The sequence below is a fragment of the Oncorhynchus gorbuscha genome, linkage group LG01 (genome assembly GCF_021184085.1).
Source record: "Oncorhynchus gorbuscha isolate QuinsamMale2020 ecotype Even-year linkage group LG01, OgorEven_v1.0, whole genome shotgun sequence".
In the NCBI taxonomy this organism is placed as follows: domain Eukaryota; kingdom Metazoa; phylum Chordata; class Actinopteri; order Salmoniformes; family Salmonidae; genus Oncorhynchus; species Oncorhynchus gorbuscha.
Window position 1 is genome coordinate 43,727,743 of NC_060173.1, and position 13,802 is coordinate 43,741,544.

The 13,802-nt window shown below is 42.4% G+C and overlaps 1 protein-coding gene across 2 annotated transcripts in view; it reads left to right on the plus strand.

The window, feature by feature from the left end:
• The window catches only part of LOC124038173 (kelch-like protein 25), a 46,647-nt gene that overhangs the window by 17,351 nt on the left and 15,494 nt on the right, over positions 1-13,802 (plus strand). For both annotated transcript variants that reach the window (XM_046353703.1, XM_046353712.1), the window contains one exon: positions 7,306-9,163. In XM_046353703.1, the coding sequence (XP_046209659.1) occupies positions 7,306-9,125 (1,820 nt within the window). In that variant the 3' untranslated portion in view covers positions 9,126-9,163. The remainder of the gene's footprint in view (positions 1-7,305; positions 9,164-13,802) is intronic.

Sequence of the window (13,802 nt, forward strand, 5' to 3'; positions counted from 1 at the left end):
TTTTGTTGTATTAAAGAACAATCTCAGCCTCTTGCAATATGGATATTGCACATTCTATCTGAATTCAATTAATCGTACAACAGTAACACACACACACACTGAGCTGCTGCTATGAAATTCAGTTGCTGAAATGGGGCTTTTATATACTCTTTGTTGTCTGGTGTTTGTTTCCGGGCCTTTAGTTAAAATAACACTTGATCCTGTGGGGATTTGAGCGTCACAATGAGGTAGAAGTACTAACAGAGTGAGAAGCAGTGTACACCCCACAATATTTCCCCTCCGTTAGGCTACAGGAGGAAAAGCAACCCATTCTAATGAATATTGAATGCAATATCTGCTTGTCTCGTATTAGAATGACCTCAATAATTGAATGCTCTGTGGTATAATGGTTTGAAAGCTCCGGTTTGTATGAATGAATGTTCCACTGCATGGTGGATGTTGAGGGCAAGGGAGAGAACCACAGTTTTAAAAGGGATGCTAACTGTTGACCATTAATCAACTGTCTCAAAACTCTAGGTTTGCTGATATGCTCTGAAGCAAGTGTCAAGGAGTTCGCTAAATAGAATTCAATATGCTTGGAGGCCATAGATGAGACATTTAAATAGGCTGGATAATGTATCTACTACAATTGAATGAATAGGATAAGGCTACTTTCAAGTCCCCCCCACAAACTCTTAACAAGGCTGTGCTTTATGAAGGAGATTCATCAAGTGGATTGATAGCACAGAATAGCTGAGTATCAGTTTCTGCTAGGCTTGTCACAAAAAACAATTTTACAAACGATACATTACCAGGACAAGTATCACAATACCGAGTAGTATCGAGATACCACAGTGGAGAAATTCAGTGGCCTAGCATCCAGCTCGCCCCGTCCCCCGGAAGCTTGTTCATGTTTTCTAACGTTCTCCAAAAACCTGTCATTGAATTCACACTTCTACTCAATACAGCACAATGAATTCCGCTCCAGCCATTACCACGAGTCCATCCTCCCCAGTTAAGGTACCACCAACCTCCTATGATATACATGCATAATGGTCTGCATATCCTTGTGTCGGTAAGGGGAAGACACTGCACAAAACCGGTTCACTCTTTAGTTAACACTCTCCCTCCCTTCCTCACACACTCTCCCTCCCTTCCTCACACTCCCTCCCTTCCTCACACACACACACTGCTCCCAACTTTTTAAACTTTAGGCACCAAAGAGCCCCAGAAATAAATAGTTTTAACTAGTTGATGCACCGATATTACATTTTTGGCCGTTATCAAATATTTTCCTTGCCAAAAAAAAAAACACATTTTAGCTCCCTTTTAAGCATTCTAGCACAGTTAAATAGTTAACACACACATATGGACACAGCGGTCTTAGACACTGCATCTCGGTGCAAGAGGCGTCACTACAGTCCCTGGTTCGAATCCAGACATAATCAAAACCTAAGGATTACAATAAGAATTAGGCAAAATAGTGGACTTTGGTTAGCTTTCAAAAATAAAAGTGCATAATTCTACTATTTGTATTAATTTGCATCACTGTCAATTACACACTTTTTATTTTGAAGGAAAACTGCAAATTTCACTGTTGTGAAGCTAGCCACAATAAGGATTAGGCACAACACAACCTGGTCTGGTCGAACCTCACTAGCCAGATGAAGCTAGCTGGCTGCTTATAACGGAAGCTTTGGGCAACAGGGTTAAATGGCTCGCTAGCTATTTATTTTCATGAACTGAACAACAAGTGGCAACCTAGTTAATACTTACTTAAGGATTCTGGTCATTGCTAATACTTACTCAAGGATTCCTGTCATTGCTAATACTTACTCAAGGATTCCTGTCATTGCTAATACTTACTCAAGGATTCCGGTCATTGCTAATACTTACTCAAGGATTCCGGTCATTGCTAATACTTACTCAAGGATTCCGGTCATTGCTAATACTTACTCAAGGATTCCGGTCATTGCTAATACTTACTGGTCATTGTTTTCAGGATGGTTGTATTGGTGCTAGCTAGGTACTAAGCTAAAGCTAGCTACCCCAGAAGTTGCGGTCACATCACTCGGGCCGCTGTTTGTTTGTTTGTTTGCAGACTTTTCTTTTGTACAGCTTTGACAGTGCTACTGTATTTGGTTTTGACACGCAAAGACCCAAATGGCGTTCCATAGCATGTATATCGTGAAGCTAATAGAAGTGATGCTATTACTGTGTAACTCCAGTAGGGCAACATCTGAAAAATAGCGCACCTGGTAGTGTGTTCTGGTGCTCGACCAGTCGGTGAAAGCCAACATCACCCACGACAGAGAACGGTTGATTGTCAAGGGCAATGAATTCCATTATCTTGGCTTTAATGGATTTTGCCTTTGAGTTGTCTCGCTGAAATGTTGTTACTCTTTCAAATGACTGCTTGACTTGTTGACTGCTCGATCCACATAGCAGACATTGTGGGCTAGGTTATGGATGCTGTGTTGCGCAAACATTTGGGTGCCATTATTAAGTCATGTCCCTACGTTTATATATGTATGCACATCAGCTTTGTCATCAGTTTTTAACATTGCCGTTAAACTAGACATCGGGCCAATACCGATGTTGACATTTTTAGCGAATATTGGCCAATTCCGATATGTTCACCGATTTCATGCATCCCTAATTTTAAGCTTACAATAGGCCTATGTGCTTCAAAAAAGGTAGGATTCATAGTAGCAGACCCTTCAGTCCTGTGACAATTAAATTTGCCTAAACCTACTGTCAAGTTGTTTGCTAGATAGGTAACGTGACTGAACAAAGTTGTTTGTTATCAAACCAATTAGCAACCCGGGATTAGTTTAAAACGGCCCACAACATGGGTTGTTTCTCAGTGTGCATTCAGTATTCAGACCCCTTCACTTTTCCCACATGTTGTTACATTACAGCCTTATTCTAAAATGGATTAAATAATTTTCCCCCCTCATCAATCTGCACACTAACTCATAAATGACAAAGCAAAATGTTTAAAACATTTTAGTCAATGTATAAAATTTAAAAAACTGAAATCACATTTACATAAATATTCCTACCCATTACTCAGTACTTTGTTGACGCACCTTTGGTATGGATTACAGCCTCGAGTCTTCTTGGGTATGACGCTACAAGCTTAGCACATCTGTATTTGGGGAGTTTTTCCCAGTCTTCTCTGCAGATCCTCTCAAGCTCTGTCAGGTTGGATGGAGAGCATCACCACACAGCTATTTTCAGGTCTCTCCAGACATGTTGGATTTGAAGGACATTTAGAGACTTGTCCCGAAGCCACTCCTGCATTCTCTTGGCTGCTAACCATGTGTATGTGACATAACATTTTATTTGATTTGCTTAGCATTGTTGTCCTGTTGGAAGGTGAACCTTCGCCCCATTCTGAGGTCCTGAGCACTCTGGAGCAGGCTTTTATCAAGGGTCTCTCTGTACTTTGCACCGTTCATCTTTCCCTCGATCCTGACTAGTCTCCCAGTCCCTGCCTCTGAAAAATATCCCCACATGATGCTTCCACCACCATACTTCACCGTAGAGATGGTGCCAGGTTTCCTCCAGACATTGAAGCTTGGCATTCATGCCAAATAAAAAAAATTGGTACCATTCCCCAAATCTGTGCCTAAGACACAGTCGTGTCTCGGATATCTATGGACAATTCCTTCGACCTCATGGCTTGGTCTTTGCTCTGACATGCACTGTCAACTGTGGGACCTTATATAGACAGGTGTGTGTCTTTTCAAATCATGTCCAATTAATTGAATTGACCACAGGTGGACTCAAATTTAAGTTGTAGAACATCTCAAGGTTGATAAATGGAAACAGAATGCAATTTTGAGTCTCATAGCAAAGGATCTGAGTACTTATGTGAATAAGGTATTTCTGTTTTTTATTTGTAATACATTTGCAAAAATTTCGAAACCTTTGTCATTGGGGTAGATTGAGGATTTTAAAAATCAATTTTAGAATAAGGCTGTAATGTAACAAAGTGGGGAAAGTAAAGTGGTCTGAATACTTTACGAATTTACTGTAACACCGTGATCCCCACTCATGCTCCAAGAATGCATAAAACATTACATTTGAGAAGCACTCGCACTCCCCCTACTGTATGACCTTACGATGCATCTCCAGCCAGGGCAATGGCAACAATAGAGATGAAACAAGATATACACAAAGCAAACATTTTACTTCATAATTATCAGCTAGATATATGTGAATTATTGTAATCTAGCTAGATAAACAGGCAAAAAGGACCTAAAACTAATATTATGCAAGGTAGAGTAGATGTAAATTCTTCGTGGGTAGCTAGTTAACAATTCTTTGTGGCTAACAGTAGTCGTTAGCCAGTCAGCTCTATTGCCTTACTATGGGCTTGCCACCCTTTTTCTATTGTATTTTTGACTTTGTTTGTTTGTTCCATGTGTAACTCTGTGTCGCTTTGCTTTATCTTAGCCAAGTTGCAGTTGTAAATGAGAACATGTTCTCAACCGGCCTACCTGGTTAAATAAAGGTGAATTTTTAAAAATGTTGTATTAAACATCAAGATAATATTGTAGACAGGCAACATATGAGATGTGAATAGGCAACATTTTTATTCTGAAGTTGGAGTGTATTTTCTCTTGCTTCAGCTCAAAAAATGTCTGCCATTGGTTTCTTGAAAATGTGCATCCTTTTTTACATGGTTGCGTCATATTTCTTTGCATACTTTCCGTTGAAGTTTGCATCAATGCATGCTTCAAAATATGTACAAACGACTCCGAGATGCTGGCCTTCTAGGCAGGGTTGCAAAGAAAATAAACAAAGATTAAGATGGGCAAAAGAACAGACACTGGACAGAGTGGTCCTTCTGTAGCTCAGTTGGCTTGTAACGCCAGGGTAGTGGGTTCGATTCCCGGGACCACCCATACGTAGAATCTATGCACACATGACTGTAAGTCGCTGTGGATAAAAGCGTCTGCTAAATGGCATTTATTATTATTATTATTAGGAACTCTGCCTAGAAGGCCAGCATCCCAGTCGCCTCTTCACGGTTGATGTTGAGCCTAGTTTTTTGCGGGTACTATTTAATGAAGCTGCCAGTTGAGGACTTGTGAGGTGTCTGTTTCTCAAACTAGACACTAATGTACTTGTCCTCTTGCTCAGTTGTGCACCGGGACCTCCCACTCTTTCTATTCTGGTTAGAGCCCATTTGTGCTGTTCTGTGAAGGAAGTAGTACACAGCGTTGTATGATATCTTCAGTTTCTTGGCAATTTCTGGCATGGAATAGCCTTCATTTCTCAGAACAAGAATAGACTGACGAGTTCCAAAAGTTATTTGTTTCTGGCCATTTTATCGAACCCACAAATGCTGATGCTCCAGATCCTCAACTAGTCTAAAGAAGGCCAGTTTATTGCTTCTTTAATTAGGACAACAGTTTTCAGCTAACAGAATTGCAAAATGGTCGACCGAGTGATTTTTCAATGCCAATGCCGATTATTGGAGGACCAAAAAAGCCGAACGATGTTTATTTACTTGTAATAATGACAATTACAACAATACTGAATGAACACTTATTTTAACTTAATATAATACATCAATGAAAATATATTTAGCCTCAAATAAATAATGAAACATGTTCAATTTGGTTTAAATAATGCAAAAACAAAGTGTTGGAGAAGTAAAAGTGCAATATGTGCCATGTAAAAAGCTAACGTTTGAGTTCCTTGCTCAGAACATGAGAACATATGAAAGTTGGTGGTTCCACTAGTATTGCCAGTGTAACAGTATAACTTCCGTCCCTCTCCTCGCTCCAACCTGGGCTCGAACCAGGAACACCTCAACAACAGCCACACTCGAAGCAGCGTTACCCATCGCTCCACAAATGCTGCGACCCTTGCAGAGCAAGGTGAATAACTACTCCAAGTCTCAGAGCGAGTGACGTTTGAAATGCTATTAGCGCACACCCAGCTAACTAGCTAGCCATTTCACATCGGTTACACCAGCCATTAGGCTGATAGGCTTGAAGTCATAAACAGTGCTGTGCTTGCGAAGAGTTGCTGGTAAATGCACAAATGTGCTGTTTGAATGAATGCTTACAAGCCTGCTGCTGCCTACCATCGGTCAGTCAGACTGCTCTATCAAACCATAGACTTAGTTATAACATAATAACACACCGAATTACGAGCCTTTGGTCATTAATATGGTCGAATCTGGAAACTATCATTTCGAAAACAAAACTTTTATTATTTCAGTGAAATACGGAACCTTTCGGTATTTTATCTAACGGGTGGCATCCCTAAGTCTAAATATCCTTGTTACATTGCACAACCTTCAATGGTATGTCATAATTACGTACAATTCTGGCAAATTAGTTCGCAAAGAGCCAGGCAGCCCAAACTGTTGCATATACCCTGACTCTGCGTGCAATGAACGCAAGAGAAATGACAGAATTTCACCTGGTTAATATTGCCTGCTAACCTGGATTTCTTTTAGCTAAATATGCAGGTTTAAAAATATATACCTCTTGTGTATTGATTTTAAGAAAGGCATTGGTGTTTATGATTAGGTACAGTCGTCCAACGATTGTGCTTTTTCACAAATGCGCTTTTGTTAAATCCTCCCCCAGCGTTGCATCGATTATATGCAATGCAGGACACGCTAGATAAACGAGTAAATCATCAACCATGTGTAGTTATAACTAGTGATTATAATTGATTGTTTTTTAGAAGATAAGTTTAATGCTAGCTAGCAACTTACCTTAGCTACTACTGCATTCGCGTAACAGGCAGGCTCCTCGTGAGAGGCAGGTGGTTACGGTGTTGGACTAGTTAACTGTAAGGTTGCAAGATTGAGCTAACAAGGTAAAAATCTGTCCTTCTGCCCCTGAAAAAGGCAGTTAACCCACCGTTCATAGGCAGTCATTGAAAATAAGAAAGTGTTCTTAACCGACTTGCCTAGTTAAAATAAAGGTATAAAAAATATTTAAAAATCGGCGCCCAAAAATACAGATTTCCGATTGTTATGAAAACTTGAAATCGGCCCTAATTAATCAGCGATTCCGAAATAATCGGTCGACCTCTACTCTGTACGCCTATGTAGATATTCCATAAAAAATGTGCCGTTTCCAGCTACAACAGTCATTTACAACATTAACAATGTCTACACTGTATTTCTGATAAATTTGATGTTATTTTAATGGACAAAAAGTGCTTTTTCAAAAACAAGGACATTTCCAAGTGACCCCAAACGTTTGAAAGGTAGTGTATATCTGGGGAAAAACATCAAGCAATTAGTTCCATATCTCATTTATTTTTCTGTTTTTGTTTTTTCTTTAGTTGGAGAAATTGAGACGAGCGACTCCCTGGGTCTGGAGATCTCTGAAACCATGTCAGTCACCGTCCACGAGAACCGAAAGTCCCGGACCAGCACGGGCTCCATGAACATCTCTCTGTTCCATAAGCCCTCGCATCCAGACAGTGTGCTCACCCACCTCAACACCCTCCGAAAGCAATGCATGTTCACTGATGTGACACTGTGGGCGGGGGACCGCTCCTTCCCCTGCCATCGGGCCGTACTAGCTGCATGCAGCCGCTACTTTGAGGCCATGTTCAGTGGAGGCTTGAGGGAGAGCCTGGACAATGAGGTGAACTTCAGAGACAGTGTGCATCCAGAGGTGCTGGAGCTGCTGCTTGACTTTGCCTACTCATCACGCGTCATCATCAATGAGGAGAACGCAGAGTCGTTACTCGAAGCGGGAGACATGCTGCAGTTCCACGACATCCGAGACGCTGCCGCAGAGTTCCTGGAGAAGAACCTGCACTCGTCCAACTGCCTGGGCATGATGCTGCTGTCCGACGCCCACCAGTGCAAACGGCTATATGAGCTCTCCTGGAGGATGTGCCTGGTGCACTTTGAGGCGGTGCGGGACACGGAGGACTTCTACGGCCTCAACAAGGACAAGCTGCTGGACCTGATCCTCAGTGACGAGCTGGAGATCGAGGATGAGCAGATCGTGTTCAATGCTGTGATGCGCTGGGTGCGATATGACCTGGATGGCCGTAGAGACTACCTCCCTGAGCTGCTGCGGGGCATCCGCCTGGCCCTGCTGCCCTCTGAGTGTCTGATCGAGGCGGTGGCCTGCGAGGAGCTGGTGATGTCAGACAAGAGGAGCCGGCAGATCGTGGAGGAGGCCATGCAGTGCAAGAAGAAAATTCTGCAGAACGATGGGGTGGTCACCAGCCCCTGTGCCCGACCCCGCAAGGCAGGACACACACTGCTCATCCTGGGAGGACAGACCTTCATGTGTGATAAGATCTACCAGGTGGACCACAAAGCCAAGGAGATCATCCCCAAATCTGACCTGCCCAGCCCCAGGAAGGAGTTCAGTGCCTGTGCCATTGGGTGTAAGGTCTACGTGACTGGGGGGAGGGGTTCTGAGAACGGGGTGTCTAAGGATGTTTGGATCTATGACACGGTCCACGAGGAGTGGTCTAAAGGAGCACCCATGTTGATAGCACGTTTCGGCCATGGCTCTGCTGAACTGGAGAACTGCCTGTATGTGGTGGGCGGCCACACTGCCATAGCAGGTGTCTTCCCTGCCTCCCCCTCTGTCTCCCTCAAACAGGTAGAGCGGTATGACCCGCTTACAAACAAATGGACCATGATGGCGCCACTTCGAGACGGTGTTAGCAATGCAGCCGTGGTCAGCGCCAAGCTGAAGCTGTTTGTATTTGGTGGCACCACCATCCACAGAGACAAGGCCTCCAAGGTGCAGTGCTATGACCCTCTAGGGAACCGTTGGGCCATCGCAGCAGAGTGTCCGCAGCCGTGGAGATACACGGCCGCCGCTGTTCTAGGCAGTCAGATCTTTATCATGGGCGGAGACACGGAGTTCACCGCCGCCTCTGCCTACCGCTTTGACTGTGAGACCAACCAGTGGTCTCGTGTTGGGGACATGACTTCTAAAAGAATGAGCTGCCATGCTGTGGCCTCTGGAAACAAACTGTACGTGGTGGGGGGCTACTTTGGGACGCAGCGTTGCAAGACGCTAGACTGTTATGACCCCACATCCGATAGCTGGAACAGTATAACCACAGTGCCTTACTCACTAATTCCTACTGCGTTCGTAAGCACCTGGAAACATCTACCAGCCTAGCTGCCTCTCTACAAGAATAAGGAGGTCTCCAGAACTGGGTGAGCAATAAGCATATTGTTTTATCCTAGTAATAGATGTTGGTAAGAAATGTCATATTTGTAAGAATTCCTATGGAAGCATGTGCACCGTGTACATCCTTTGACAATATTAATAGAGCACTTTACATAACTTGTCCTATATTTCCCCAAACACTGACTGTCTTTTCTCACTCAAATGCTTTCAAGTGAAAGAGCCTCAGAAGTCTGCTAGCTTTTGACGTACACACTCAGCAGACTAGTGTTGCCCAGTACCGAAACTTCTGTACTTTTTCAGTACTAGAACATGAAAAAACAGTTCGGTACTATAATTTTTGTTACTTTCGGTACTTCTGTCAAATGTGTCTCGCGTTGTCTACTGATTTTAGAGAGCATCGAGTCTATCAACGCAGCCGATGTCTCCTTATAGCGTGAACATACTGTGCTTGCTCACTTACTCAATGCTATCTCTAGCCTGTACTAAGGAACCACTGCACTCACTCAGTCTGGGCTGCATCATGTTAGCGCCCCACTCACACACTTGAATAATGGAACGCGTTATGTGGAAAGGTTGCAACTGTTAATTACTGTTCGCAAAACAATGTCCATTAGAGGCCAGAACACTTTACAATGGAAGAACATACCGGTAGCTTTCAGCTTTGTAGGCTAACTTTCCTTGCTAGCTTACAGCTGAAGCTAACATCAATTCACTACCCTATAGGACTGGTGGCCATGACAATTTGTCCACTGGTTATTGTCATGCTAATTTAACTTTTCCCATTCCGGAGCGAGTGTGCATATGAAGTGGCTAGCTAGATTTAGAGTTATTTGGCAACTTTAGTGAATGATACACACCTTTTTAGAATATCTTATAAATCAGGCTACAGATGCTGGATCCCCAGGGTGGCTGCCCTACCTCCCTCCACGGCTGGGAGATGCAGCAGCTGGACTGCCTGAAAAGACAGCAGCGGAGTGGCTCTGGGACTACCCAGAGGAAGCAGGTTCTTACAGAAGCAAAGTGAAAACGGCATTGTTGTCATCAACATTGTTGCATGTGCTGCATTGACCATGCAACAACATGTGATCCTTGAGTGTCAGGGGGAGGAGCTAGGTCTGTAGAAAGCAGCATGGAGAAAGAGAGGGCAGCGAAAGATGACTCAAGTAGCGAGGTAAACTCTAAAAATGGACGTTACACACAGCATATCACATTTAACAAACCAAACATTCAAATACTGTTATAGAAGGTAAAGTAAAAACCCAAACCGGTCTGTCCATCAATACCGGACAATAGAGAACTGAGTACCAGGCGATTAGCAACCTGACAGTCACTTCCAACGCATGTCCAGAGGGCATAAGAGGAGATCACGTGGAATTTGACTGCGGTCATGACTCATAACGGCCGTTTTTGTTGTAATATGATCACCGCAACAGCCCTCGTGAACACCTTACTCTGCTTATCTTAATCGGCGTTAGGTCAAAATTCAAGTAAGCATATGCCGATTAAAACACTTGGTTTTCTGCGCAATGTTTCATATTATTATTATTATTATTAGGACAAATAAACACCGTCAGCATTCCAACAGTGTATTTGATCTGTGCCAGCCTCTCTCTTTAGCGCAAGTGAAGTGAGTTCGGAACAGCTGAACGTATGCGTTTTAGAAGTAGTTTTCACATGCAAACTTTGTCCGAACTCCGAATCAAATATGCTTCCCAAAATTGACATGGTCGCTGTGGTAGAACGTTTATTGTGAATTGTCGATTTTCTGCATCAAGAAGCCTGATTTCACATGTGTCCATTTAAACATTATTATAACATTATTATAACAAATTATTTTATGTAGTTAGATTGGTAAAACAAAGTCAAATTTATTGTATATGATTAGATTCATTAATTTATACATGGCTATCTGAAAAATGGACATAAATGTAATAATATTGAACTCAAAGATCTGTCTGGGTCAAGTGCCATTCTCTGACTTTGGCTAATATGCCTTATTTTTTTTGCCTTGGTATCGTTTTGGAATTGAGTATCGTGGTGGTATTGAGTATCGTAATACTAAACCTGGTATCAATTAAGCTTGTCTAGGTCCTGCTGTTTGAAGTGTGTGGTGGGGCTACTCAAAAAAATAAAACAATTATACCCGGAGAAACCATCTAGAAGTGGCAACAAAGAAAAGCACAAACACTGCAGGATCTCTCATGGTGGCTTATGGGAGTGGTAGTAAAGTAAAGTTTATCTGGAGGAAATCCCTGTGTTTCTCAGTCGGCATCAAAGTGACACATTCCACCCAGTGGTGCAGTACGGTGGATAGCCACTCAGACATTGATTTGTGTTCTGCATTACAGAGACTTTCCAGTCAATTGGCTATTAGCACACAAGTTGGAGAACACACTGGGGCTCAATCAGTGTAATTACACAGAGACTGGAGAGACCACAGAGAGCTACTCTAGTGGGGGGCGGGTGCCATTGCCTTGTGAAAGCCAGGAGGTCCCAAATGTACCGTTACCCATTACATTTATATAGAGTCTAAAGTACACTGTAATGGTTTCCTAAACTGTTGACATGTCCTGTTTTTATCATGAATAAATAATGACCAGATAAGCCCAACGCAGGCATTTTAAGGTTATGCTTGTGCCTCAGTTGTTCAATGTTATTGAGCATAGCATTTGGTTTCCAATAATCTATGGTTATCTTATCTGAGAGGTAGGTGTGTGTTTGCTGGAGCTGAGCTACTATAAAGGGGGTTAGGGTATTGCTTGGAAGATGTTGCCGCGGGGAACAGGGAGGCTCAAGTCCGTGTCCAGGCATCAGCCACTAGGGTGGTGAGAGTAGCAGACCTATATAAGTTCAGAGACACACAACCTCAGCTCACAGCACAGAGGTGGAGTATTCCTTCCTCTGAAGGGTTAACCCAATTAGTCCCACCATAACATCAGTGTGTTTTGGACTTATAACTGCCTTTTTTAAAACATTGTGTGTTTGAGCTACAGACCAAACAATAGTCTGTGATTAACGGTATTTGTGAGACGAGGGTGGATTCCTTAACCTCTAGTGACTCCCAAACCTGTATGCGGGAGCGTAATCATCGCCTGAAACGAATTAGCATTACGCAACGGACATAAATATCCCTAGAAAATATTCCTATTCATGAAAATCACAAATAAAATATATTGAGACACAGCTTAGCTTTTTGTTAATCACCCTGTCATCTCAGATTTTCAAAATATTTTTTACAGCCAACACTAGACAAGCATTGGTGTAGGTTTATCGATAGCCTAGCATAGCATTATGCCTTGCTAGCAGCAGGCAACCTTGTCACGGAAATCAGAAAAGTAATCGTTTACCTTTGATGAACTTTGGATGTTTTCATTCACGAGACTCCCAGGTAGATAGCCAAAGTTCATTTTTTCCCAAAATATTATTTTTGTAGGTGAAACAGCTCTGTTTGTTCTTCACGTTTGGCTGAGAAATCGCCTGGAAATTGCAGTCACAAAAACGCCAAAAAATATTCCAAATTAGCTCCATAATATCGACAGAAACATGGCAAATGTTGTTTAGAATCCATCCTCAAGGTGTTTTTCTAATATCTATTCGATAATATATCCGTCGGGACAGTTTGTTTTTCATTAGGACCGATTGGAGTAACGGCTACCTCTGTATTTTACGCGAGAATCTCTCTCGGAGCCACCATGTGACCACTTACGCAATGTGGCCGCCTACGGCTTTTCTTCAACAGAAATCCGTAAAACTACATCACAATGCTGTAGACACCTTGGGGAATATGTAGAAAGCGTAAGCTCGTTGATGGTACATTCACAGCCGAATAGGGAGTCATTGGAACGCAGTGCTTTTAAAACCTGGGGCACTTCCGGATTGGATTTTTCTCAGGCTTTTGCCTTAAACATCAGTTCTGTTATACTCACAGACAATATCTTTACAGTTTTGGAAACGTTAGTGTTTTCTATCGAAAGCTAGATGGCATCTTTTCCTGACAAAATATCCAGTTTGAAACGGGAATGTTTCTTTTCCAAAGATGAAAATACTGCCCCCTAGCACCAAGAGGTTTTAAGGGGCCTGGTCTTTTTACAAAAAACGTCTGTTGAGTCCGAATGGTTTCAGCTCCAAACTATGAATAGTTATCTATGAAGAGCGGAGACTTACAAACAAGCACGTAACGTTTTGTCCTATGACGCTCATATGCTAGACAAGAGTTGTTAGAAGATAACTGAGTTCTAATACATATATCAAAGGAAATCCCAGGACAAAGTGTCTGTACTACTGTTATACTCTCACATTGTTCCTGTCACAAACTCCACACCATTGTCACCGACTAGTGAGCAAACAATTTCTGTACTTCCAGCATTCATATAAATTATTATAATTTTTTTCTTTGGCTGACATTTTTTTTGTTATTGACATTTGTCAATAAAACTCATGAACTGTTTACATAAAGTACTTTTGTGTTCTACTTGTAGCCCTGGAAAGTAAATGGTAAAACACTTCATTGTGAGGCTAAATATAAGGGCTGAACAAATGAAAAGACGATTTTTGCTGGGGTCTCAGGACTGATAGGGTTAATGACTGTTCCTGTGTGTAATCATTAGCACCCACCTCAAAGCCAACATCACAGGGCTCCATTTCACAGAGGAGCAGGTGGCCCAG